The 26,888-nt window shown below is 45.4% G+C and overlaps 1 protein-coding gene across 1 annotated transcript in view; it reads left to right on the forward strand.

Annotated features, from left to right (window-relative positions):
• The first annotated feature begins 4,055 nt into the window (after positions 1-4,055).
• The window catches only part of DYNLT3 (dynein light chain Tctex-type 3), a 46,101-nt gene continuing 23,268 nt past the window's right edge, over positions 4,056-26,888 (forward strand). Inside the window, exons 1-2 of the mRNA XM_040338128.1 lie at positions 4,056-4,285; positions 15,332-15,373. Coding sequence (XP_040194062.1) covers positions 4,262-4,285; positions 15,332-15,373 — 66 coding nt within the window. The 5' untranslated portion in view covers positions 4,056-4,261. The remainder of the gene's footprint in view (positions 4,286-15,331; positions 15,374-26,888) is intronic.

Consider the following 26,888-nt stretch of genomic DNA (forward strand, 5'->3'; position numbering starts at 1 on the left):
TAAAAATTGGCTTGGCCAGGAAGGGGCAAAGTGCCTGGTATTGAAGTGGTTAACCACCTCTGGACCGCCGCATGCTCTTAAAGGGACATTTTATTTTTTTCAAATGACAAATTTTTTTTTTTTGCATTATAGTGTAAATATGAGATCTGAAGTCTTTTTGACACCAGATCTCATATGTAAGAGGAACTTTAGTGCTTTTTTTTTCCTATTACAAGGGATGTTTACATCCCTTGTGATAGGAATAAAAGTGACAGCATTTTTTTTTTAAACTGCGTAAAAAAATAAAAATAGAAGATAAAATAATTGTCTTATTTTTTATTTAAAAAAGTGTATTTTTTGCAAAAAAAGTGCGCTTGTAAGACCACTGCGCAAATACGGTGTGACATAAAGTATTACAACGACCGCCATTTTATTCTCTAGGGTGTTATGCCGGGTACACACGACCGTTTTTCGGGTTCTAAAAAATGACGTTTTAAAAACGATCGTGTGTGGGCTCCAGAGCATTTTTCACGTAAAAAATGACCATTAAAAATTTTGAACATGCTGTAATTTTTCACGTTTTTTTTTAACCTTGTCGTTTTCTACGTCATAAAAAATGGTCGTGTGTGGGCTTTAACGACGTGAAAAAAACACGCATGCTCAGAAGCAAGTTATGAGACGGGAGCGCTTGTTCTGGTAAAACTACCGTTCGTAATGGAGTAAGCACATTCGTCACGCTGTAACAGACTGAAAAGCGCAAATCGTCTTTTACTAACACGAAATCAGCTAAATCAGTCCAAAGGGTGGCGCCATCCGCATGGAACTTCCCCTTTATAGTGACGTTGTACGTGTTGTACGTCACTGCGCTTTGCTAGAGCATTTTTTTTTCACGATCGTGTGTAGGCAAGTCCGTTTTAATGATCGGGTCGGGTCTAGACCCTTAAAAACTTTTAAAAAAATGTACAACCCGAAAAGCAGTCGTGTGTACGCGGCATTAGGGAAAAAATGTATAATGTCTGGGGGGGTTCTAAGTAATTTTCTAGCAAAAAAAAAAGTTTTGAACTTGTAAACAACACATCTCAGAAAGAGGCTCGGTCCTTAAGTGGTTAAAGGGGTTGTAAAGATTTGTTTTTTATTTTCTAAATAGGTTCCTTTAAGCTAGTGCATTGTTGGTTCACTTACCTTTTCCTTCGATTTCCCTTCTTAATGTTTTTTTTTCTTTGTTTTATTTGTCTGAATTTCTCACTTCCTGTTCCTCCTCAGTAAGGTGTTCAGTAAGCTGTTCTAAATGACTTTCCACCACTTGGATGATGGTGGAAAGCTTACTGAGGAGAAACAGGAAGTGAGAAATTCAAACAAAGAAAAAAAACATTTAGGGCCAGATTCTCGTCCAGCGGCGTAATTTTGTGCGGGCGTAACGTATCCGCTTTACGTTAGGCCTCCGCAACTTAGACGGGCAAGTGCTGTATTCTCAAAGCACTTGCTCCGTAAGTTGCGGCGGCGTGGCGTAAGCCGTCCGTCGAATTTCCCAGTGTGCATTGCTCCAAAGTACGCCGCAAGGACGTCATTGGTTTCGTCGTGAACGTAAATGACGTCCAGCCCCATTCACGGACGACTTACGCAAACAATGTAACTTTTTCAAATTTCGACGCGGAAACGACGGCCATACTTAACATTGGTACACCGCAGTTATGCCTCATATAGCAGGGGCAACATTACGCCGGGAAAAGCCTAACGTAAACGGCGTATCTTTTCTGCGTCGGCCGCGCGTACGTTCGGGAATTCGCGTATCTAGCTAATTTACATATTTTGACGCGTAAATCAGCTTACACGCCCCTAGCGGCCAGCGTAAAAATGCAGTTAGGCTCCGCCGGCGTAAGAGACTTACGCCAGTCGGATGTAATAGAAATCTATGCGTAACTGATTCTAAGAATCAGGCGCATAGATACGACGGCTCGGATTTGGATTTACGACGGCGTACATGGCGCTACGCCGTCGTAAATCCTCTGAGAATCCGGGCCTAAGGCCCCATACACACGAGAGGATTTATCTGCGGATACGGTCCAGCGGACCGTATACGCGGATAAATCCTCTCGAGGATTTGCGCGGATTTTGATGCGATGGAGTGTACTCACCATCGAATCGAAATCCGCGCCGAAATCCTCTGGCGATGACGTGTCGCGCCGTTGCCGCGATTATGACGCGGCGACGTGCGCGACGCTGTCATATAAGGAATTCCACGCATGCGTCGAATCATTACGACGCATGCGGGGGATGCCTTCGGACGGATGGATCCGGTGAGTCTGTACAGACCAGCGGATCCATCCGTTGGGATGGATTCCAGCGGATAGATTTGATAGCATGTCAACAAATATTTATCCGCTGGAAATCCATCCCAGGGGATAAATATCCGCGGAAACAGATCCGCTGGAGTGTACACACCATAGGATCTATCCGCTGAAACCCATTCGCTGGGATTTTTCAGCGGATGGATTCTATGGTGTGTATGGCCTCAGAAGGGAAATTGAAGGAAAAGGTAAGTGAACCAACAATGCACTAGCTTAAAAGAACCTATTTAGAAAATAAAAGACAAACCTTTACAACCCCTTTAACCACTTGCCGCCCGCCAATGACATATTGACGGCGGCAAAGTGGTTGTAGAATCCTGACTGGACTTCATATGACGTCCTCAGGATTCTGAGCCGCTGCGCGCCCCCGGGGGCGCGCATCGCGGCGATCGTTGTTGCAGGGTGTCAGTCTGACACCCCGCAACACCGATCTCGGTAAAGAGTATCTCACGGAGGCTCTTTACCACGTGATCAGCCGTGTCCAACCACGGCTGATCACGATGTAAACAGGAAGAGCCGTTGATGTCTCTTCCTCACTCGCGTTTGACAGACGCGAGGAGAGACGATCGGCGGCTCTCCTGACAGGGGGGGTTCGTGCTGATTGTTTATCAGCGCAGCCCCCCCTCGGATCGCCACACTGGACCACCAGGGAAGGGCAAAAAAAAAAAAAAAAGGGGGGCAAAAAAAAAAAAAACATTTTTTGGGGGGGGGAAACATAAAAAAAAAAAGATGCCAATCAGTTCCCACAAATGGGCACTGACTGGCAACATGGGAAAATCAGTGTCGCCCCACAGTGTCCATCAGTGCCACCCCACAGTGTCCATCAGTGTCACCCCACAGTGTCCATCAGTGCCACTCCACAGTGCCCATCCATGCCCAGTGCCCACCTATCAGTGCCCATCTGTGCCACCCATAAGTATCCATCAGTGCCACCCATAAGTGCCGCCCATGAGTGCCCATCAGTGCCGCCCATGAGTGCCCATCAGTGCCGCCTATGTGTGCCCATCAGTGCCGCCTATGAGTGCCCATCAGTGCCGCATACCAGCGCTGCCAATCAGTGCCACCTCATCTGTGCCCGTCAGTACTACCTCATCGATGTCCATCAGTGCCATCTCATCGGTGCCCATCAGTGCCGCCATGTCAGTGCCGTAATTGAAAGAGAAAACTTACTTATTTACAAAAAAATTAACAGAAAAAAATAAAAACGTAATTTTTTTTCAAAATTTTCAGTCTTTTTTTAGTTGTTGCGCAAAAAAATAAAAATCGCAGAGGTGATCAAATACCACCAAAAGAAAGCTCTATTTGTGGGGGAAAAAGGACGCCAATTTTGTTTGGGTACTGTGTAGCATGACCGCGCAATTGCCATTCAAAGTGCGACAGTGCTGAAACCTGAAAATTGGCTTGGGCGGGAAGGTGCGTAAGTGCCTGGTATGGAAGTGGTTAATGTAACATTATAGGATTTTTTTATTTTAATAATAGCTGAAAACTATGTGATAAAGATGCATGAAAAAGTAATCCCTGAACAAAGTAACACGTGGATTATATGACCAACATGAGCATTCCTGAAAGCATTTCTCACACGTGACAGTGTGCGGCGTATGATTGTAATGATGCCTTCTGACCAGCAGGTGGCAGCACCTCCCAGCAGTCTGTGTGCTGTATGCCTCCTGTCATTTTTCTGTTCATATTGCTGTAGAGGGCTTGTTCCTGATGTTCCTGATCATTGCTCCTCCTCTTCACAATGACAGCATTACTTTAATACAGGAAGTCAGGGTGGGACGGCAGAGAGCTCAGCAGCAGAGCTGAATGTATAAATGTTTATACATGTTTATTTTTAGGTCTTCCTCTAAATCCTAGACATCAGATGAGAATACAGAAGCAGAGCTATAGATAGAAGAGCAGGACCTACCTCTGGCTGCACCTGTCCCAGCACCATGGAGGATCAGAACAAGGCAGAGGTAAGTGCAGCACTCTACACTGTACTATACAGCAATGTATGCAGCCTGTGACATGGCAACAATGGGCACACTATGTTGGTGCAGCACAGATGCAGCTTGCCATGCTGGCAGGGACATGTTAGGATCAGAGCAGACGTTGGCTTAGGAAATCAAAGAGCACAGATGTGAATGTTCAGATTGGTAGCCATTGTTACTGCAGAGGGGACAGACTTTTCTTTTATTTGTGTTGTGTTTTATTTCCTGATTTTAATTTGGATATTTTTCATGACGATGTTAAATTTGTTTTGATCCTAAAGCTTGAAGTGGAAGTCCATGCAAAAACTAAAATCACTGCATCTAAAGCCACCAACATTCTAATACTAACCTTTCCAGCCCTGAAAGGAAAAAATCAGTATACATAACCTTTCTACAGGCGAGCCGACCTGATCTACTGCGGCGGAAGCTCTGCAGAGGACACGTCTGACAACTGCTGTGAAATGAGTGTGAAGTGACATCACCCGTAGACTTACAATGGGGCTTCCGTTGGTGGACCTGGCCTCTGCACCCGCATACACAGCGAATCAGTATTCATAGCTTTCCTGCAGGCAATCTGACCCGATCTCCAGCGGCGAAAGCTCTACAGAGGACACGTCCGACAACTGCTGTGAAATGAGTGGGAAGTGACGTCACCCGTAGACTTACTATGGGGCTTCCGTTGTTGGACTTGTCCTCTGCACCCGCCTACACAGCGAAATCGGTATACATACCTTTTCTGCAGGCGATCCGACCCGATCTCCAGCGGCGGAAGCTCTGATCCTGCGCTGAGCTGTCAGCCGCGGCTTCGCTGTGTAGGTGGGTGCAGAGGACACGTCCGACAACTAAAGCCCCATAGTAAGTCTATGGGTGACATCACTTCCCATGGGAAAATAGACCGGAAATAAAACCTATAACCTTAAATAAAATTGTTTTATACTCTAAAATATAGAAAAACGCAGAGACTTGTTGGATAATAATTGCCGCGGATGTTTATTATTGTTTTTTTGTTAACAATAAATAATTATACGATGCAATAAATAAATAAATAATAACTGATGGGTAATAATAAATTAACGAATAAATTAAATATATATACATAACTTTTTTAGCAAACCTAGCCAACACGGCTCAGGCTGCAACAACAATTACCCATACCAAAGTAACCAAAGCACTGAGCAAAAATTTGGTATTCACACTTCGTCCCCCTCTGTATAAGACAAAGGTGACCTACCACATAATAACACACCGCGACATAAGTAAAAGAAGAATAAGGGGGGGGGGGGTGGGGGAGAACACCACAGTTCTTCCGTCTCTGAGGCGAACTGATCTCCGGACCGCCGGAACCCTTCTTTTATAGCCCTGAGATCAGCTGGTTCAAACCAGCTTTGAACATTTTGCGCGGGCTTCTCTCCCTGTTGCTAGACAGAACATTCCTAAAACTGGATTTTACTTGAATTTTTAGGCGGGCTTTCTAGTTGCTAAGGGAAAAAAAAATTCGGCCTGACTCCTCAGCCTGTAAGCCCGCCAATTAACCCCTTGACTCCTACCCTACCTAAACTTGCCTACTCCCTGCCATTTTCCCATGAGGAAAATGGGGCAGAGGCTGCCATATCCCTTTTCCCTTTATTCATTTTACAGCCCTTGTCAGCCGTGTCCTCTGCGGAACTTCCGCCACTGGAGATCGGGTCGGATCGCCTGCAGAAAAGGTAAGTATACTGATTTTTTTTCTTTTCAGAGCTAGAAAGGTTAGTGTTATGCCCCGTACACACCATCACTTTATGTGATGAAAAAAAATGACGTTTTTAAAAACGTCACTTTAATTGACCGTGTGTGGGGGAAAACTTCTTTTTTTGTCTTCTAAAAAACGACCAAAAAAAATTGAAGCATGCTTCAATTTTATGTGTCGTTTTTCAAAACGTCAACTTTTACTTCACAGAAATTGACCGTGTGTAGCAAAAACGTCGTTTAAAACAAAGTTTTTTCACCCGCGCATGCCCAGAAGCTACTTATGAAGCAAGCTTCAATGGAAAAAGTGGTGAGAACGTAACCTCGCTTTGCTAGAACATTGTGAGAAAAACGATGGTGTGTAGGCAACTTCGTCTTTGAAAACTGAAGTTTCAAAAACGTCATTTTTTACTTCACAGAAAATGTCGTTTTTTTTCATCACATAAAGTGATGGTGTGTACGGGGCATAAGAATGTTGGTGGCTATAGATGCAGGCATTTTAGTTTTTGCATGGACTTCCACTTTATATCCTCCCCTGCAGTGGGGCTACCCCTGCACTGTATGGGTTAAAGCCCAACTTCGGGGACAATAAAAAAAATACCCTCACTGCAAGGGTTAAATGTTAAGTTTAGGGAGATGTAGAAGGAGCTTTATTACTTACCTTTACCTCCCCCTCCAGTTGTTTCACTGTCAGTTTTTATTGTTATCTGTTCCCATGTTAGGCTGATTAACTCTCTCTATTTGTCCTGTTTACCTGCTTGGTTTAATACTGCTTTAATGCTGAACTCTAAGGAGTCTGTGCCCCCGTTAAAGCATAGTTCCACCCTAAAGTGCCACAATTGGCACCTTTTGGGTGGGAGGGGGGACAGGATACCTGTCTTTGACAGGTAACCTTTCCCACTTCCGGGAGTCCAGCTGCGGCCAGCGGCCCGTGATGTCACCATAGGGATCCGTCCTCTCCTCCCCCGGCCGCCGGGCCAAAAGGAGAGGATGTAATGGCGGCGGCTGCAGCACCCGACAGCTGATGGAAACATCAGCTGTGGTACCGACATTGAGGGACTCCAGGACAGGTAAGTGTCCATTTATTAAAAGCCAGCAGCTGCAGTATGTGTAGCTGCTGGCTTTTAATTTTTTTTTCCCGGGAACACCACTTTAAGGAGTCTCATGCTCTCTATTTGTCCTGTTTACCTTTATCATGGAAAGTGAAAGGAAATTTCTGTCCCCAGAAAGTAATAGATGGGGGAATCTTCCAATGGAGACACTAGTTCTGGAGACCTGGGGATCCTCAATTTGCAGGGATTTCCTCTCACTTCCTGTTTGACTATGGGACAGGAAGTAAAGGGAAATCTCCGCAGTGGGACACAAAAACCTGACAGGAGTTATAACCCTCCCTTACTCTGCCAAAAAAATGCTTTTTAATCATTATTCTTTCACATTTTGTTACTCTGCATCCTCCTGTGTTCGATGCATGTACAATTTCGGAATTTGCCAAGATGAACGAACTCCTGCACATGAGTGGAAGTGACTTCATCTTGGCCCAGCCAATCTAATTGGCCAACGATTGGAAACCTGAAAGAAGACTTGCCGAAGATGTCAGTGGCCGTTGAGGGAGTTCTGGGACATTGTATTACTGGAGTGGAGGTGAGTATAGTTCCACTTTAATTTGACCTTGTATCCTGCAGTCCCTCCCTGTACAACAGGGCTGTAGTATGAAAGGAAGAAGCAGCACAAGGAGCCAATCAGTTAATAGCTGACAAGAAACATGTTGATAGGAAGAGCAGCAGGAAGATGAGCTCCGCACTGTGCTGCTTCTCCTTTCACTGTCCAGTCACAGACTGAGGTGAGCCCAGCATGACCTGGACTCAGAGGATGTGGTCTAAATGATGCTGGCCATCAGACTGAGGACATCTAGTGGCAGAAGAAAGCATTGCAGGGGAAATCTTTGATTTATTGAATTTTTTTAATTCCATTGTAATTAATTTTTTTTCTTATAATTTTTTTGCTTCCGTTCTGTTTTAACCACTTAAGGACCGCTGCACGACGATATACGTCGGCAGAATGGCACCGGTGGGCACATCAACGTATATGTACGTTGCTCTTTAAGCCCAGCCATGGGGTCGCGGGCGCGTGCCCGCGGAGCGCTCCCGCAACCCGGTCCGAAGCTCCGTGACCGCGGGACCCGCGGACCCGATCGCCGATGGAGTCCTGCGATCGGTCCCCGGAGCTGAAGAACGGGGAGAGCTGTATGTAAACACAGCTTCCCTGTTCTTCACTGTGGCGGCGTCATCGATCGCGTGATCCCTCTTATAGGGGGACACAATTGATGACATCACACCTACAGCCACACACCCCTACAGTTGTAAACACACTTCAGGTCACACATAACCCCATCAGCGCCCCCTGTGGTTAACTCCCAAACTGCAACTGTCATTTCCACAGTAAACCATGCATTTTAAATGCATTTTTTGCTGTGAAAATGACAATGGTCCTAAAAATGTGTCAAAATTGTCCGAAGTGTCCGCCACAATGTCGCAGTCACGAAAAAAATTGCTGATCGCCACCATTAGTAGTAAAAAAAAAAAATTAATAAAAATGCAATAAAACTATCCCCTATTTTGTAAACGCTATAAATTTGGCGCAAACCAACCGATAAACGCTTATTGCGTTTTTTTTTTTTTTTTACCAAAAATATGTAGAAGAATACGTATCGGCCTAAACTGAGGAAAAAAACGTTTTTTTATATATTTTTGGGGGATATTTATTATAGCAAAAATTAAAAAATATTGCATTTTTTTCAAAATTGTTGCTCTATTTTTGTTTATAGCGCAAAAAATAAAAAACGCAGAGGTGATCAAATACCACCAAAAGAAAGCTCTATTTGTGGGAAAAAAAGGACGCCAATTTTGTTTGGGAGCCACGTCGCACGACCGCGCAATTGTCAGTTAAAGCGACGCAGTGCCGATTTGCAAAAAGAGGCCTGGTCCTTTAGCTGCATTTTGGTCCGGGGCTTAAGTGGTTAAGCAAGGATTCAGGCTCCCAAACATTTGAGTTTACAAAATATATGCATGGCAGGTTTTTCTTTCAAATAGTTTTTATTGAGTATTCAAGTATGCAGTACATCATCAGTGTGGTAACATCAATATCAACAGGAAGCAAACACTGTAGAATACTATAGATAGTTCAAGTGCATAAATACATACAGATAGAAGCAAACAGATAACTGGGGAAGATAATTGGTATTATATAGAAAATACAAACGGTAGGGGTTACCAGATATGTTTATAAGGTATACACCAGTAGGGTGAACCGGGTAGAAAGGGTCTTGAGCAGGAAGGGAGGGGGGGGAGGGGGGATAGAAGGGGTTGGAGAGCATCCAGGTTAGGACAGTGCATTCAGAAAAGGATCAGTGGTTCCATTTAGTGTCATACCAGAGTCGCCATGGTTTCCAATATGTCATTAAGGCGGGGCCGGAACATTTTCTACGAGCAAGGATAGTTTCATATGTGTAGTGGTTGTGTGTTAGTTTCACTATGTCTGATATCGTGGGGATGATATTAGATTTCCAGTTCCTGGCAATGAGAAGTCTGGTTGCTAGCAGGATGTGGGATGTCACTAGTTGCAAAGGAGGTGGTATGTCGTCAATGGTCAAATTGAGGATAGCCAGTTGGGGGGTCAGCGTTAGAGGGAAACCTAACACCTCCCTCAACACTAGCTCTAGTGCTGTCCACATAGGTCTTAAGTTATGACATGTCCAGAATACATGTATGAGGGTGCCTGGGCTTCCGCACCCTCTCCAGCAGTCCTGTGAGGTGTGGGGATAGAATTTAGCTATCCTGGATGGTGTTAAGTACCATCTCAGTGTCAATTTTTGGGCGAGTTCCCATAAAGCCGTACAAGAGGTATGTTTGTAAGTGGATTTAATTGCCCGCTGCCATTGCTGATCAGAAAAGTGGGTCTGCAAGTCTGCTTCCCAGTCAATGAGGGGTTTGGATTTAGTGAAGTAATTTTTTTCTTGAAGGGTCGAGTATAGTAGGGAGGTACCTTTGGATGAGTTTGTCTCTGTAAAGAGATATCGCCATATGTTTACTGGTATAGATCCTTCCATAGAAGGAGTGGCCGAGAGGCAATGCTGTAGCCTATAGTAAGTGAAGTAGTCAGAAGTGGGGGCATGGAGAGTCTCTTGGAGTTTTAGAAAGGATGAGTTGGTCATGAGAGGGCGTAGTTCATGAGTGTATGTCAGTTTTCCCGTCAGCCAATTCGGGATCATAAGGTCAGGAGTCAGTAATTTCAATGTATCTATAGGTATAGGGATGGGTTTAGTCGGAATATCCGACCATTTCATGCCCTGAAGTATTTTCCAGGCTTTAACTGAGGCCTGAATGGTGGGTGAGTAAAAGCAAAGAAGAGGGTTTTTGATCACTGTGCTAAATAACCAGCGGGACAGGTTACCGCCCGGGATCATGTTGGATTCTATGTCGCACCAAAGTGTGGTGGGCGTCATCAACACCCATTCTCGGAGTTGTGCTAGAATAGTGGCTAGGTAGTAGTCTTTAATGACGACGAATCCCATACCTCCTACTGACCTGTGTTTGATCATTTTGGACAGACTACATCTGGGTTTCTTACCCTGCCATATGAAGCGTCCCAAAATAGATTGTAGGTTTGTCAAGTAAGATTGTGAAAGCGGTATGGGAAGCGTTCGGAACATGTAGAGAAGTTTAGGCAGAACCATCATTTTAAAAGCTGCAAGGCGGCCCACCCAGGTGAATTCATGCTTGGAGAGTTTTGCAGTTTCTCGAATAAGCATATGCTTCAGTTCTACGTAATTGCTAGGAAACAAGGCCTTTGTAGATTTAGTTAGAGTGATACCTAGGTATGAGATTCCTGAGTCGGCCCACGGGTAGGGGAATTGGTACCTGAGTAGATTGCTGGTAGTTGCATCTAGGCCTAAGTCTAGGATGTACGATTTGTTCTCATTTACTTTGTAGTAAGACACGCTACTAAATCTCTGCAACAACAATTGTACCGAAGCCAGGGAAGAGAGGGGATCCGTCATCATTATTATCACATCATCTGCGAATAAGTTGATTTTATGATCTAATGAGCCAATTCTAAACCCTTTTATTGCGACGTGGTTTCTGATATGTTCTGCTAGGGGTTCCATAATAAGGTTAAAGATGAGCGGCGATAAGGGACAACCTTGGCGTGTGCCATTGGTGATCAAAAAAGGTTTAGAGAGGATTTCTGATGTATATACCTGGGCTGAGGGGGAAGAGTATAATGCCATAATAGCGGAAAGAATGGGGCCCTGAAACCCAAATTTGGTGAGCGTGGCTTGCATGTAGCCCCAATGGACCCGATCGAACGCCTTCTCTGCATCTAGTGACAGAAGCAGAGAAGGCGTTCGAGTAGACTCCGCCGCATGGATGATGTTAATGACTCTGCGAGTCGCGTCAAAGGTCTGCCTGCCTTTTGTAAACCCAGATTGGTCCCTATGTATGAGCATGGGCATTAGGTCAACCAGTCGGTTGGCTATGAGTTTGGCGTGTATTTTAGCATCTAAATTTAGAAGAGAAATGGGTCGGAAGTTTTGAGCACACGTGGGTTCTTTACCTGGCTTCGGTAGTGTAATAACCAGAGCAGACAACATTTCAGGGGGAAGAGAGGAGGACTGAGCAGCGTCGTTACAAACCTTAGCTAGTATTGGTGACAAGATGGAGCCAAATTTTTTGTAGTACTCTCCAGTTAGACCGTCGGGGCCTGGTGACTTGTTGGAGGGTAACTTGGAGATCGTACGTTGGATTTCTAGATCTGTAAATGGGGCATTAAGGGTCTCCAACTGATCTTCAGACAGCTTTGGGAGGTTAATTTCTTGGAGGAACGAGTCAATGTCTTGAGGGGATGGTTGGGGAATGGATTGGTTATCTTTCAAGTTGTACAGGGTAGTGTAATAGTCTTTAAAGGCCTCGGCAATTTCCGAGGGGTCAATTACTTTTTTGTTCGAGGCATGATGAAACAAGTGGGCAATTTTAGTTTTGGAGAAGTGTCCTTTGATCTTATTGGCCATAGCTTTGCCTGCCTTGTTGCCCGTAGAATAGTGAAGGGTTTTAAAGTGGGTGTGGGCTCTTTCAAAGGAGTCTAGCAGGTGGGCTTTCAATTCTTGTCTTAAAAGATCTAGTTTTTGTTTGGTGACATAACTAGGGGCTACCTGGTTCTGTGTTTCTAGTTGTTTTATATCTGCGGTAAGAGTGTCTAGACGCTGTGCTCTCAGCCTCCTCTCCCTAGCCCCCAGTTGAATAAAGATTCCTCGAACGAACGCTTTGTGGGCGTTCCATAGCACCGAATTATCAGTTACAGAACCTGTATTCAGGGAGAAAAATTCAGTTAGATTGTCTCTGATATAATCCGAGTGGGTTGGAGAGTGGATGAGGGATGCATTAGCTCTCCAGATCCTTGTCCGTGTAGATGGAGATGAGTCGGTGAGGGTCATGGTGACAGGAGCGTGGTCTGACCACGTGATGGAGGCAATGTCGGATGCTGAGGCCTTAGGCAGGGTCCACTTGTCTACCAAGAAGTAGTCAATTCTTGTGTAGGAATTATGGCGAGGAGAGAAGTAAGAGTAGTCTCGTTCAGTGGTGTGATGACATCTCCAGACATCGTATAGGTCGTGGGATCGCAAGAAAGAGGCCATGGGTGAGGCAAGTCTACGTGAGTTAGAAGAGGCATCAATCGAGTTATCAGGAACTATATTAAAGTCTCCACATAGTATGAGGTGACCTTGCTTAAAGCGGTTGATTTTTTTCATTAGTTTGGACAAAAAGCTGGTTTGGCGTGTATTAGGGCCATACACCGTCACAACGGTATATCTGGTATTGTTCATGGAGCAGTCTAAAGCTAGGTATCTGCCATTGGGGTCTGCCATGCTATTGTGGAGAGTGAACGTTATGGTGTTTTTGATGGCGATCATTACTCCGTTTTTCTTTTCAGGGCCAGAGGCTTTGAATATGTTTGAAAAGTTCCTGTTGGTGCAAACCGGTCCTGCTGTGGATTTAAAATGCGTTTCTTGCACACATAGGACGTCACAGTGGGATGACAGGGCAGTTTTCCATAATGACGCCCTCTTAACAGGGTGGTTCAGTCCCTTTGCATTTAGGGTGAGGAATTTCGGCATTTCGATAGAGGTAGTGGTATTGGTGCTTAGAAACAGGTACTCACGGTTTGTGGAGGCGATCTAGTTGACTTAAGGCGGTAGTAGGTGTAAAGGAGGTCTGTTGCTCAGGAGGTGGGCGAGCTTGGGACGTCGGTGCTCTCCGGAGTCCAGGTGAGGGGAGGGAAAGGGAACAGGCAGTTACACAAGATCAAGGAAGGAAAGAAACAGTCAGTATCAACTTATGTAAAATTACACAAAGCTGGGTGCAACGGCGGCACCAAGTTCAGTAGATTGTCTGGACTACTGAAAACTTACGGGGTGAAAGTTTGTGGGTTAACCGCAACGAGCAGGCACCAACCGGAGTGCTTAGTAGCAGTAAAGCTAACAGTACGCTAATCATAAGGTCACTCTCCTACACTGGGGGAGGAATCCATGGCTGAGGAGCGCGTGTCATCAGGTATTGGCGCCTGGGGTAGTGCGTTTTCTCCAGGAATGATGTGCCATTTTTTGAGGAGCTGGATGCCCTCTTCTACTGAGTGAATGTTATGTTTCACTCCATTCTTGGTGACTACAATTTTGGTCGGAAATCCCCATTGATAAGGGATTTTGTGGTTGTTCAGCGGTTTTGTGATGGTCTGGAGTTGTCTCCTCTGATTGCGGGTGTATTGGGAGATATCCGCAAAGAGCTGCAGTTTAGTGTATGGTGCAGGCAGTTGACCCAGGCGTCTTGCTTTGGCCATTAGCATGTCTTTTGCGTGGTAAAAGTGAACCCTCATTAGAGTATCGCGGGGCACTTCAGGTGGTAGGTGGGAGGGTTTCGGTAGCCGGTGAATACGGTCTATGATCGTCTCCACTGGTGGGAGGTCAGGTAGGAGCAGAGAAATCAGTTTTCTAGCATAAGTATTGAGGTCGGCCGGGACGATCGTTTCTGGTATGCCGCGGATTTTTACATTGTTGCGTCTCGATCGGTCCTCGAGGTCCGCCATCTTAGCTCGTACCCACTGCTGCTCATCCCTGGTGTGGTCATGGCCGTCCACTAAGTCATTAACTGTGACTGTCATGGCGCTCATTTGGTGTTCAATGCGGCCCATTCTATTGTTCACATGCATCATTTCGGATTTAAATGCAGAGAACATGGATGAGATGTCATTTTGGATAGTGCTGTGCAGCGTGATCAGCATGTCTTTTAACATGGTGTCAACAACAGGTTGATTGGCAGTGGGGAAGGCCTCTATGGGAGACTGTGCGGATGCTAGCGTGGGGAGACAGTCCAGGGCAGGCCTTACCTCATGGGCCTGAGATCCGGGGTCCAGACGCATCCGCGCCTTAGCAGGGCTAGCTGTAGTGGAGGATGGCCCAGGGAGCAAGGCCGGATCCGTGGGGAGCGAGTGCTGGTGCATGGATGAGTCCTCATCCCCAGGCAGGTCAGTGTGTGTTCTCCCTCCTCGCGGCGAGCGGTCGCGGGCGCCATCTTGGGTCTGAGACCTGTGAGGTGGCGAGAAGAAGTCCGTCAATTTCCGCGGCTGGCGGTAATCTTTTCGTTTTCGGGATGACCCGTCCGGGTTCCCTAGTGTATGCTGGCTGTTGTGGTGCATATCTGCGGCGTGGATCAGCGGTATAGCTGCTCGAATCTCCGGTTGGTGCGGGAGCCTGGAAGTCAGACGTCCATACGACTCGGCAGTTGGCCACGCCCCCGCATGGCAGGTTTTTAATTAGGGATATCAATTTAATTCCTTCTTCCGTTTAATACCCAGGGTCTTAAGATGTACTGTATGTCCTGTAATAGGTTTGGAATGGGCAGATAAGGGAAGAACAGCATACTAATAAACAGGCTTAAAATGGAACATTGAAATCTTAGTGCTTCAGGGCTTCACTGTGATGATCATGTGCAACTATTGCATAAATCTTCTAAGACAGGCATTATTTTAATTTTTCTGTATATATATTTGGTGAGAAGTCATAAAACTGGACCATCTCTCGAACCTGATATATGATTGATAATATGGATTAGCACAATATGCTTATACTGAATAAACCGGTTTCATGGCTGCAGAAATGTTTTCTAATCAGTGTATTTTATATTTGTGTTACTTTGCATCTGCCAGTGTTTTGAAGCCTGTCGTGCTGTGGATAATAATATATGTTTTATATTACAGAACGCATTCAACGCAGATGAAGCGAGCCTCATTGTAAAAGAGGTGAGTTAATCATCACCCTTATATTGATCATCACACAGCTATAGTACCTGCAGTATTTGTTCAGATTATCCTTCTACCATAAAAAAAGGTTAACCGTATTTGCCGGCGTATAAGACGACCCCCTAATTTTCCAGTAAAAATTTGGGTTTTGGGATATACTCGCCATATAAGACTACCCCCTTCCTACTAGTCTTTCTGGAAGCTGAGGGGTAGCCGGAACAACCGCTGACAGAAACAACCGCTGACAGAAACAGGCTTTTTTCAAATCTCACTGTGCCATTACATTACATGCCCCCGCTGTGCCATTACATTACATTCCCCACTGTGCTATTACATTACATGCCACACTGTGCCATTACATTACATGCCCCCACTGTGCTATTACATTACATGCCCCCACTGTGCCAAATTATTACATGCCCCCACTGTGCCATCACTTGCCATCACTTGCCCTCACAGTGCCATCACAGTGCCATCACTTGCCCCCACTGTGCCATCACTTGCCCCCACTTTCCCCCCCACTGTGCCATCACTTGCCCCCACTGTGCCATCACTTGCCCCCACTGTGCCCCCCACTGTGCCATCACTCACGTTTTGCAGCTTCTGGCTTCCAGGCCGGTGACAGTCTCCGTCTGCTGCGAGCGTCCATGATTTGAAAGCCGCGCCTTCTTCTCAGACTGTCCTGTGATAGGCGGAACACAAATCTTCCCAGCAGCGCCTCTGTTCTGTGTTCCGCCTATCACGGATGTCCTCTGGTCCGAGGATGAGAAGGCATCCGTGATAGGCGATGTATTTTATGTATTTATATTTTCTGTATTCCCAACATCTGTTGTACAAACGATCAAATTGTGTTGAGCTGGGATGGCCACATGCTGATCGCAATTCATCTGCGCCCCACTGAACCGGCCTAATTTTGATCAATGTATGGCTTTCTTTAGACCCTTGTCAAGCAGGGTTCTGTGGAACTCTACGGTTCCTCCTGAAGTTACCAGAGGTTTCTTGAGTAAAGTGGATGCAAGGGGGGCAATTTTCCACTCACCACAAATGTAAGGGGGGCACTTCCACACTGACTGCCCATGTTGGGAGACACCACAAATCTTCTGTGAACCAATACCACAATTGTGGGGGCCTCTCGAGGCTCTGACAGGTTCTGTCCTGTAATCAACTGCTGGGAGTGTAGGCAAGGATGGAGCTCGTCCCAACTACAAGTATCCATACAAGGGAAAGAAAGAATTCTCCCTGACTAAGCCTTGAGGGGCATGGCGAAACGTGTTGGAGGGGGATGTGGCCTGGTTGGAGCCTATGCTGAGGCTGTTTCACACTCTATACACAGGGTCTTGTATTGATGTGTGGCGTATAGGACAATAATTCTTATTACTGTTTTTTTAAGTGACATAATTTCAATAATATTACTAAAAATTATTTTTTCATATCATGTGATCACTCAAATAAAATATAAATAATAAAATATATTATCTCCCATGGGTGTCAAATACTCCACATATGCCAAATAATTGTATTATTTTATTTAAAAAAAAACAAAAAAACGCTCTTTTGAACGTATTGGTCATACTACCATGAGCTGTATGTATATTAATTTTATCAGGAGTTCCTGAAGACCTGAAAAATGTTTGAAGGGTTCCTCCAGGGTGGAAAGGTTCGGAAGGGCTGATTTAGACCATAGATGGACTATGTATAGTTATTAATTTGTAGTAGAACTACAAGTCTCAGCACACCTTGAAGTATTCAGGCTGTTCAGGTGGTGGGTGTATTGCCACTGTAATGTTGTCTTGGCATACTGGTGGACATACACAGCTCCCTGTCATCACACATCACCATCTGATCACATATCATACCGTATGACAGGGGTGCCCAAAGAGTGGCCCGGGGAGCCCTCTGATGTGGCCCGCGACCTCCTTCTCTGAGATGGAATAAAATAGAATAGAATACTGTTATTAAAGGTAAGTTTATTACTAAAATCACAGTATATATGGACATATCTGCTCTGCAGTGGTTACTTGGCTGCTTTCAAACTGATACACAGGTGCAGAGCAGTGCATCTGTGGGTTACCTGCACTGAGCCATAGACTTCTATTACCTGCGAGTTTGGTGTGCTGAGAGTAGAGTGGGCTCTTTAGAGCCGAGTGGGCTGCCATCCACCCGCTCCGCTCATTGTGGCCCACGACCGGTTACCAGGTCACTTAACCGCTTCCAGACCGCCGCATGTACATATACGTCGGCAGAATGGCACGTACAGGCACATTGGCGTACCTGTACGTCCCTGCCTAGACGTGGGTCGGGGGTCCGATCGGGACCCCCCCCGCTACATGCGGCGGTCGGATTCCCGCGGGGAGCGATCCGGGATGACGGCGCGGCTATTCGTTTATAGCCGCTCCGTCGCGATCGCTCCCCGGAGCTGAAGAACGGGGAGAGCCGTATGTAAACACGGCTTCCCCGTGCTTCACTGTGGCGGCGCATCGATCGAGTGATCCCTTTTATAAGGGAGACTCGATCGATGACGTCAGTCCTACAGCCACACCCCCCTACAGTTGTAAACACACACTAGGTGAACCCTAACTCCTACAGCGCCCCCTGTGGTTAACTCCCAAACTGCAACTGTCATTTTCACAATAAACAATGCAATTTAAATGCATTTTTTGCTGTGAAAATGACAATAGTCCCAAAAATGTGTCAAAATTGTCCGAAGTGTCCGCCATAATGTCGCAGTCACGAAAAAAAACGCTGATCGCCGCCATTAGTAGTAAAAAAAATAAAAATGCAATAAAACTATCCCCTATTTTGTAAACACTATACATTTTGCGCAAACCAATCGATAAACGCGTATTGCGATTTTTTTTTTTTACCAAAAATAGGTAGAAGAATACGTATCGGCCTAAACTGAGGAAAAAATCGTTTTTTTATATATTTTTGGGGGATATTTATTATAGCAAAAAGTAAAAAATATTGCATTTTTTTTCAAAATTTCGCTCTATTTTTGTTTATAGCGCAAAAAATAAAAACCACAGAGGTGATCAAATACGACCAAAAGAAAGCTCTATTTGTGGGGAAAAAAGGACGCCAATTTTGTTTGGAAGCCACGTCGCACGACCGCGCAATTGTCTGTTAAAGCGACGCAGTGCCGAATTGTAAAAACCCCTTGGGTCATTTAGCAGCATATTGGTCCGGTCCTTAAGTGGTTAAGTGGCCCCTGCTCTTGAAAAGGTTGGGCACCCCTGCCGTATGATAAGACAACATGCATCTGAAATTGTAATTATTTGAACTTTATTCTCTAAAATATAGACAAAGGCTTCACCATGCCAGTACACTCTGGTGTCTCTTTGTACTAGAATAAAAAGCTGGAGCAACATAGGGGTTAAAAATAAGACGGGAGAAACTTAAATGAGCCCCATAGAAGTGCTGAGCTAAGGGAATTGCAGTAAACCTTGGCCTAGCCTTTCCACCTGGAAGTGCAATTTGTTGTAAAGCCGATCTAATTCTGTTTGTGACTTCCTGTGCGTTTAGACATACATTAGCGTGAATTATGGATTAGGCCACCCCTCAGGGAGTCAGGTAGGTGTGCAGACTCATAAATGGATTTAAAGATTTATGCTTTTATTTTAAAAGGTCATGTAAGGGACTTGTCTGTCCATCACAGTTAAAGGGGAAGTGTGGGAATGGTAAAAGAAACACTATGCATACTTATCTTCCTGCTGCTGCATTGGTGAGATGTAGCAGCTGTCCCTCACTAGCTGTAAGCCTGAGAGCTCAGCGATCATGTGATCACTCAGTTCTCTAAAATGAGAGTGGTGACTGTCAGTCACCGCTCTCTGCTCTGCCCCCCCCAGTCCTCACTTGAAGGTGCATGAGCGGCTGGCTCAGGCTCTCTACAGGGCACTGAGAGGCTGAGCCAGTTGTCGGTCAGGCATCTGGGGATGATATAGATAATCATTATATGATCTAGCAGGACTTAATTTCTCACTAAAGTTCCACTTTAATGACAGATGCAGCCCGATGCAGGCCTATATCTACCCTGTCCTTAACCACTTAAGGACCGCCTCCTGCACATATACGTCAGCAGAATGGCACCGCTGGGCACAATCACGTACCTGTACGTGGTTGTATAAAGCCCAGCGGTGGGTCGCGGGCGCGCGCCCGCGGCGCGCTCCCGCGACCCGGTCCGAAGCTCCGTGACCGGGACCGCGGGAATCGCGGACCCGATCACCGCTAGAGTCCGGCGATCGGTCCGAAGAACGGAACACGGCTTCCCCGTTCTTCACTGTGGCGCTGTCATCGATTGTGCGTCCCTATATTAGGGAACACACAATCAATGACATCAGACCTACAGCCACACCCCCCTACAGTTGTAAACACACACTAGGTGAAACATAACCCCTTCAGCGCCCCCTGTGGTTAACTCCCAAACTGCAACTGTCATTTCCACAATAAAGAATGCATTTTAAATGCATTTTTTGCTGTGAAAATGACAATGGTCCCAAAAATGTGTCAAAATTGTCTGAAGTGTCCGCCATAATGTCGCAGTCAGGAAAAAAATCGCTGATTAGTAGTAAAATATTAATAAAAATGCAATAAAACTATCCCCTATTTTGTAAACGCTATAAATTTTGCGCAAACCAATGGATAAACGCTTATTGCGATTTTTTTTTTTTACCAAAAATAGGTAGAAGAATACGTATCGGCCTAAACTGAGGAAAAAATAAAATGTTATATATGTTTTTGGGGGATATTTATTATAGCAAAAAGTAAAAAATATTGAATTTTTTTCAAAATTGTTGCTCTATTTTTGTTTATAGCGCAAAAAATAAAAACGGCAGAGGTGATCAAATACCACCAAAAGAAAGCTCTATTTGTGGTAAAAAAAGGACGCCAATTTTGTTTGGGAGCCACGTCGCACGACCGCGCAATTGTCAGTTAAAGCGACGCAGTGCCGAATCGCAAAAAGGGGCCTGGTCTTTTACCTGCATTTTGGTCCGGATCTTAAGTGGTTAAAGGGTAAGTTCACAAAAAATGAAAAGGTGAACTAACTCCAAAAATCGTAGCCACCCCTCTCAACTCCGCTACACATAGGGGCTATAATGTCCCATGCTGTCTTTGTAGTGGTCCATACACCATACAATGCAATAAACAGCCCTGGAGTATCTATCATGATGCTCGCAATGCTTATTGCTTAGTGCTTATTGGTCAGCGCAGCCACACACACTAGAGGATTCTTCTCATTGGACAAGTGTGGCCGTGATGATCAATGAGTGCTCTACATTGCAAGCATTATGATGGATACTCACTCTGGGGCTGTTTATTGCAATGTACGATGTACAGACTGCTACATTGGCAGCACGGGGCATCAAGGCCCCCATGTGCAGTGGGGTCCAGAGGGGTGGCCAGGATATATGGAGTCATTTCACCTTTTCTTTTTTCCTGAACAGGTGAACTTACCCTTTCAATTAATAATGTTCATTGAAGCTTGTAGTTCAGGACAAAGTCCAGGTTGCAAGAAGGAAATTACAAGGTACTGGAGCTGGTGCATCCAAGTCATGATTAAAGTGATTGTAAAGTCTCGTTTTTTGTTTTCCAATAAACTAACATGTCATACTTACCAGCTCTGTGCAGTGGCTTTGCAAAAAGCAGCCCCAATCCTTCTCTTCTTGGGTCCCTCTTTGGCGTTTCTGGCCCCTCCCTTCTGTTGAGTGCCCCCACAGCAAGCAGCTTGAGCCAATCTGCAGCTCCGTGTTTCCATTTAGACATCGGGCTGCGGTTCGGCCCCACTTACCCTCTCTCCTGATTGGCTAACTGACTTTGATTGACAGCAAAGGGAGCCACTGCTGTGTGTCAGCCAATCAGGAGGGAGAGTCCCGGGTGGCAGAGACAATCGTGGACATCACTGGACAGATATGGGGCTCAGGTAAGTATTAGGGGGCTGCTGCACACAGAAGGCTTTTTATCTGAATGCATTCAGATAAACAAAACTGCCTTTGCAACCCTTTTAAAGAGGGTTGTAAAAGTAAATTTGTTTCCCCCTAAATAGCTTCCTTTACCTTAGTGCAGTCCTCCTTCACTTACCTCATCCTTCCATTTTGCTTTTAAATGGCCTTATTTCTTCTGAGAAATCCTCACTTCCTGTTCTTCTGTCTGTAACTCCACACAGTAATGCGAGGCTTTCTCCCTGGTGTGGAGAAAGCCTCTTGAGGGGGGAGGGGCGAGCAGGAGTGTCAGGACGCTCTCTACTTTGCAGATAGAGAAAGAAGCTGTGTGTTAGTGGGCATCCTGCCCCTCCTGCTTGCCCCCTCCCCCCTGAAGATGTGTTCTCCACACCAGGGAGAAAGCCTTGCATTACTGTGTGGAGTTACAGACAGAAAAACAGGAAGTGAGGATTTATCAGAAGAAATAAGGACATTTAAAAGCAAAATGGAAGGATGAGGTAAGTGAAGGAGGACTGCACTAAGGTAAAGGAAGCTATTTAGGGATTTTTTTTTTTTTTTACCTTTTCAACCCCTTTAACCACTTTCGGACCGCCGCATGTACATATACAGAATGGCACGTACAGGCACATGGGCGTACCTGTACGTCCCTGCCTAGAGGTGGGTCGGGGGTCCGATCGGGACCCCCCCCCCGGTACATGCGGCGGTTCCCGTGGCTTCAGGAGCGATTCGGGACGAGGGCGCGGCTATTCGTTTCTAGCCGCCCCCTCGCGATCGCTCCCCGGAGCTGAAGAACGGGGAGAGCCGTATGTAAACATGGCTTCCCCTTGCTTCACTGTGGCGGCTGCATCGATCGAGTGATCCCTTTTATAGGGAGACTCGATCGATGACGTCAGACCTACAGCCACAACCCCCTACAGTTGTAAACACACACTAGGTGAACCCTAACTCCTACAGCGCCCCCTGTGGTTAACTCCCAAACTGCAACTGTCATTTTCACAATAAACAATGCAATTTAAATGCATTTGCTGTGAAAATGACAATTGTCCCAAAAATGTGTCAAAATTGTCCGAAGTGTCCGCCATAATGTCACAGTCACGGAAAAAATCACTGATCGCCGCCATTAGTAGTAAAAAAAAAAAAAAAATAATAAAACTATCCCCTATTTTGTAAACGCTATAAATTTTGTGCAAACCAATCGATAAACGCTTATTGCGTTTTTTTTTTTTTTTACCAAAAATAGGTAGCAGAATACGTATCGGCCTAAACTGAGGAAAAAAATAAATGTTATATATGTTTTTGGGGGATATTTATTATAGCAAAAAGTAAAAAATATTGCATTTTTTTCAAAATTGTCGCTCTATTTTTGTTTATAGCGCAAAAAATAAAAACCGCAGAGGTGATCAAATACCACCAAAAGAAAGCTCTATTTGTGGGGAAAAAAGGACGCCAATTTTGTTTGGGAGCCACGTCGCACGACCGCGCAATTGTCTGTTAAAGCGACGCAGTGCCGAATTGTAAAAACCCCTTGGGTCATTTAGCAGCATATTGGTCCGGTCCTTAAGTGGTTAAGGCCTGCCGGCCGAAACGCGTATTTTTTGACTGTTGTTCACCTGCATTAATAAAACAATTTAGCCGACTACCATGGCACCAGCCTTTCTCTCTAGACTGTCGGTCTACCGAGTTCTACAAATCCCACTGTTTATGCTCCTTATACAGTGAAAATGTTCATAGCTTTACTTACGGTACATTTGACAACCTGTAATGTATACCTATAGCCCAAACCTTTTCAGTATTAGATACAGTAGTAAGGGCTAAAACCCCATGTCACTTTTATATATTTTTTTGCTGTTGTGGAAGTTTTTCCTTCCCATCCTGACACAACAGGAAATCTCCATAATGCCACGTACACACGGTTGGAAGTTCAGACGGACTTAAGCCCCATACACACCATCAGATTTTCTGCAGATTTTTGTCTTCAGATTTACCAAAACCATGTAGTACAAGGGCCTGCCTGATTGCATACAAATTGAAACTCTTATGCCGCGTACACACGGTCGTTTTCTGCGATGTAAAAAAACGACGTTTTTAAAAACGTCAATTTATTTGACCGTGTGTGGGAGAAAACGACGTTTTATGTCTTCTGAAAAACGACCAAAAAAAATTGAAGCATGCTTCAATTTTATGTGTCGTTTTTCAAAACGTCGTTTTTGACTTCACAGAAATTGACCGTGTGTGGCAAAAAAACGACGTTTCAAACGACGTTTTTACACCCGCGCATGCCCAGAAGCTAGTTATGAAGCGAACTTCAATGGAAAAACGTGGTGAACGTAACCTCGCTTTGCTAGAGCACTGTGAAAAAACGATGGTGTGTAGGCAACATCGTTTTTGAAAAGTGTCGTTTTAAAAACGTAGTTTTTTACTTCACAGAAAACGTCGTTTTTTTACATCGCAGAAAACAACCGTGTGTACGCGGCATTAAGGTTTGACCTCATATTATATGGTTTTGGTAAATCTGAAGACAAAAATCTGCAGAAAATCTGATGGTGTGTATGGGGCTTAAGAAAGATGGAAATTCCGTTTGGTCTGTATGGAATTCTGACGGAGAAAAAAAATGCATGCTCGGAAACAATTTGGCGCATTCTCTGAAGCATTGTACTTAATTTTTCTAGGCTCGTCATAGTGTTGTACGTCATTGCGTTTTTGACGGTCGGAATTTGGTGTGTCCGTGTGTATGCAAGACAGCTTGAGCAGAATTCCGACGGAAAAAACGTGCGTGTGTACACAGCATAACAGTTGTCCCCTATTTGGTTTCTTACCACTTTCTGTTCTTGTGACAATAGAGCAAGTGAATCTCCCAAAGATTGAGTCTGCTGGGATTGCTGACATCACATCCAAGATGGCAGTGGCCAGCAGCAATCTAAGGGCTCTTGGTTGTCTACACAAGGGAGGCTTTTACAGGCATATACGGTAACATGACTAAAATATATTAAATACTCATATAATCTTATGGGAAGATTTTTATTGAAATGAATAGTCTGGTGATGGGGTCTCTTGTAAATGACAGAAATATGTTTAGTAACCTTTGTTTATACGATGACCTTCTAGAGTTGAGTGCGTATACTTTGCCGTTTGCAAATCTATTCCCTGTATTTCAGAACACCCCTGTATTGTTTGGATGACACAAAATAGCTTTTCTTTTGTTCAGGAAACTTACGCTAAGAATAAAGCACTTTCATGTCCTAAGCTTGTGGATGGGGAAATGTATACTGATCAATGGTTTCCCTCATCATCATGTCTGTGACAGCGGCCTTATAATTAGAGAGGGCGCGCTTCTCACGGAAAAATCACTAACATCAAACAAGAATCAATACTTCTAGCTGGAGTTCTAACTGGCTCTTTATTAACCATCTACTGTATTTCATGTATTTCATTTGTAGTCGTAAAGAGGATCTTTGTCCTAGGGAGAAAAATGAAAAGCCATCAGCTACAAATTAGGGGTCGACCGATATCGTTTTTTCAGGGCCGATACCGATTTTTCGGCCGCCTCTCAGGCCGATAGCCGATATTAGGTGCCAATATTCTGTACATCACCGTCACCTGCCACCAGATGCAGCATGTCACTTGCCACTGTCACCAGTCTCCCATATGCAGCTTGTCACTGTCACCTGTCACCCATATGCAGCTTGTCACTTTCACCTGTTCCCATATGCAGCATGTCACTTGCCACTGTCACCAGTCTCCCATATGCAGCTTGTCACTTTCACCTGTCACCCATATGCAGCTTGTCACTGTCACCCATATACAGCTTGTCACTGTCACCCATATACAGCTTGTCACTGTCACCTGTCACCCATATGCAGCTTGTCAATGTCACCCATATACAGCTTGTCACTGTCACCTGTCACCCATATACAGCTTGTCACTGTCACCTGTCACCCATATGCAGCTTGTCACTGTCACCTGTCACCCATATGCAGCTTGTCACTGTCACCCATATACAGCTTGTCACTGTCACCCATATACAGCTTGTCACTGTCACCTGTCACCCATATGCAGCTTGTCACTTTCACCTGTCACCCATATACAGCTTGTCACTGTCACCCATATGCAACTTGTCACCTGTCACCCATATGCAACTTGTCACTGTCACCTGTCACCCATATGCAGCTTGTCACTGTCATCTGTCTCCCATATGCAGCTTGTCACTTTCACCTGTCACCCATATATAGCTTGTCACTGTCACCTGTCACCCATATATAGCTTGTCACTATCACCTGTCACCCATATATAGCTTGTCACTGTCACCCATATGCAGCTTGTCACTTTCACCTGTAACTCATTCACAGCTTGTTTCTGTCTCCCATATGCAGCTTGTCACTTTCAACTGTCATCCATATGCAGCTTGTCACTGTCACCCATATGCAGCTTGTCACTGTCATCTGTCACCCATATGCAGCTTGTCACTTTCACCTGTCACCCATATGCAGATTGTCACTGTCATCTGTCTCCCATATGCAGCTTGTCACTTTCACCTGTCACCCATATGCAGCTTGTCACTTTCACCTGTCACCCATATACAGCTTGTCACTTTCACCTGTCACCCATATACAGATTGTCACTGTCACCCATATACAGCTTGTCACTTTCACCTGTCACCCATATACAGCTTGTCACTGTCACCCATATGTAGTTTGTCACTTTCAGCTGTCACCCATATACAGCTTGTCATTTTCACCTGTCACCCATATACAGCTTGTCACTGTCACCCACAGCCCATGACTTCTTGTAATACTCCAACAGTAGAGCCTAATTTACATTTGTGGTTGGGGATGGCAAAAAACACTGGGCCAGATCCACAAAAACCTGGCGTAACTTAAAAAATCCCATTTAAGTTACACTGCCTTAAAGTTTCTACCTAAGTGCCTGATCCACAAAGCACTTATCTAGAAATTTCAGGCTGTGTAACTAAAATTCCGCCGGCGCAAGGCGTTCCTATTCAAATGGGGCGAGTCCCATTTAAATGAGGCGCGCTCCCGCGCCGGCCGTACTGCGCATGCGCGAAGTTACGTTACGCCGAGTTTTGAGGATCGCGACGGCTTAAAAAAGTTGCGTCGGGGAAAAAAAAAAAAAAATTACAGCGTCGCTCGGCATGCATTCCTGAGAGGGAGAACTCCATGCCAATTTTCAAAGAAAAAACCGGCATGGGTTCACCCCCCAGGAGCATACCAGGCCCTTAGGTCTTGTATGGGTTGTAAGGAGACCCCCCTACGCCGAAAAATCGACGTAGGGGGTCCCCCTACAATCCATACCAGACCCGTATCCAAAGCACGCTACCCGGCCGGTCAGGAATAGGAGTGGGGACGAGCGAGCGCCCCCCCCCCCTCCTGAGCCGTGCCAGGCCGCATGCCCTCAACATGGGGGGGTTGGGTGCTCTGGGGCAGGGGGGCGCACTACGGGCCCCCCCACCCCAGAGCACCCTGTCCCCATGTTGATGAGGACAGGACCTCTTCCCGACAACCCTTGCCATTGGTTGTCGGGGTCTGCGGGCGGAGGCTTATCGGAATCTGGGAGTCCCCTTT

This window comes from Rana temporaria, chromosome 2 (assembly GCF_905171775.1).
Source record: "Rana temporaria chromosome 2, aRanTem1.1, whole genome shotgun sequence".
NCBI lineage: Eukaryota > Metazoa > Chordata > Amphibia > Anura > Ranidae > Rana > Rana temporaria.